The following is a 662-nucleotide window of genomic DNA, read 5'->3' on the forward strand; positions in this document are numbered from 1 at the left end:
CGCCGCCGAGTCCCGCGCGGTGATGTAGGACGATTCGCGCACAAGGTCGCGGTTGAACGACGCGCCCTTGTTGATCTGCTGCGGCGAAAGCGCGGCACCAAACGTGTAGCTCGCACCGTGGATCGAGTCGAGGGCGTAGAGCACTGGCGGCGCGCCAACCTCCTTGTAGATGGCTTGGATGCGGTTGATCATGGTGCGCCACGCAGTGACGTCCTTTTGGCCGTTGAGAAAGGATCCGACACCGAGCCGCGCGCATTCGCGCACTCTGGCTTCGTCGAGGCCGTTGCTGTTGGTGATGTACGAGAGGTCGAGCTGCGTCATTTGGCCGATCCACTGGTCCACCGTCATGTTGGCGACAATCGTTTCGGCCATCGCATCGTAGTCGGGAGTGGCCACCGCCGCCGACGTCAAGATTGCAGCAGCCAGAACGAGCTTCATGGCAGTATCGGTGTCGCTGGCGCACGAGTGGGCCCGATGAAACGTGGGTTAACGAAGAAGATTACCATTGCACAGTGTGGTCAGAAGATACTCACTGTCGACGGATTCGATGGAGGCAGTCCTTACTGATATGGCATTCGCAGTTCGCACTCCGACGCGGTGAAACGTGAACATTGCTCGGCATAAACAGCACTTTATTTTATTACTCGAAATGCCGAGAAAGC

General features: G+C 58.2%; 1 protein-coding gene across 1 annotated transcript in view; it reads right to left on the reverse strand.

The window, feature by feature from the left end:
• SDRG_17176 (hypothetical protein) overlaps positions 1–438 on the reverse strand; it is a gene marked incomplete at both ends in the record, with an annotated part of 2,273 nt that extends 1,835 nt beyond the window's left edge. The window contains one exon of the mRNA XM_008623413.1: positions 43–438. Coding sequence (XP_008621635.1) covers positions 43–438 — 396 coding nt within the window. The remainder of the gene's footprint in view (positions 1–42) is intronic.
• Positions 439–662: the final 224 nt, after the last annotated feature.

This window comes from Saprolegnia diclina (genome assembly GCF_000281045.1).
Source record: "Saprolegnia diclina VS20 unplaced genomic scaffold supercont1.208, whole genome shotgun sequence".
NCBI lineage: Eukaryota > Oomycota > Saprolegniomycetes > Saprolegniales > Saprolegniaceae > Saprolegnia > Saprolegnia diclina.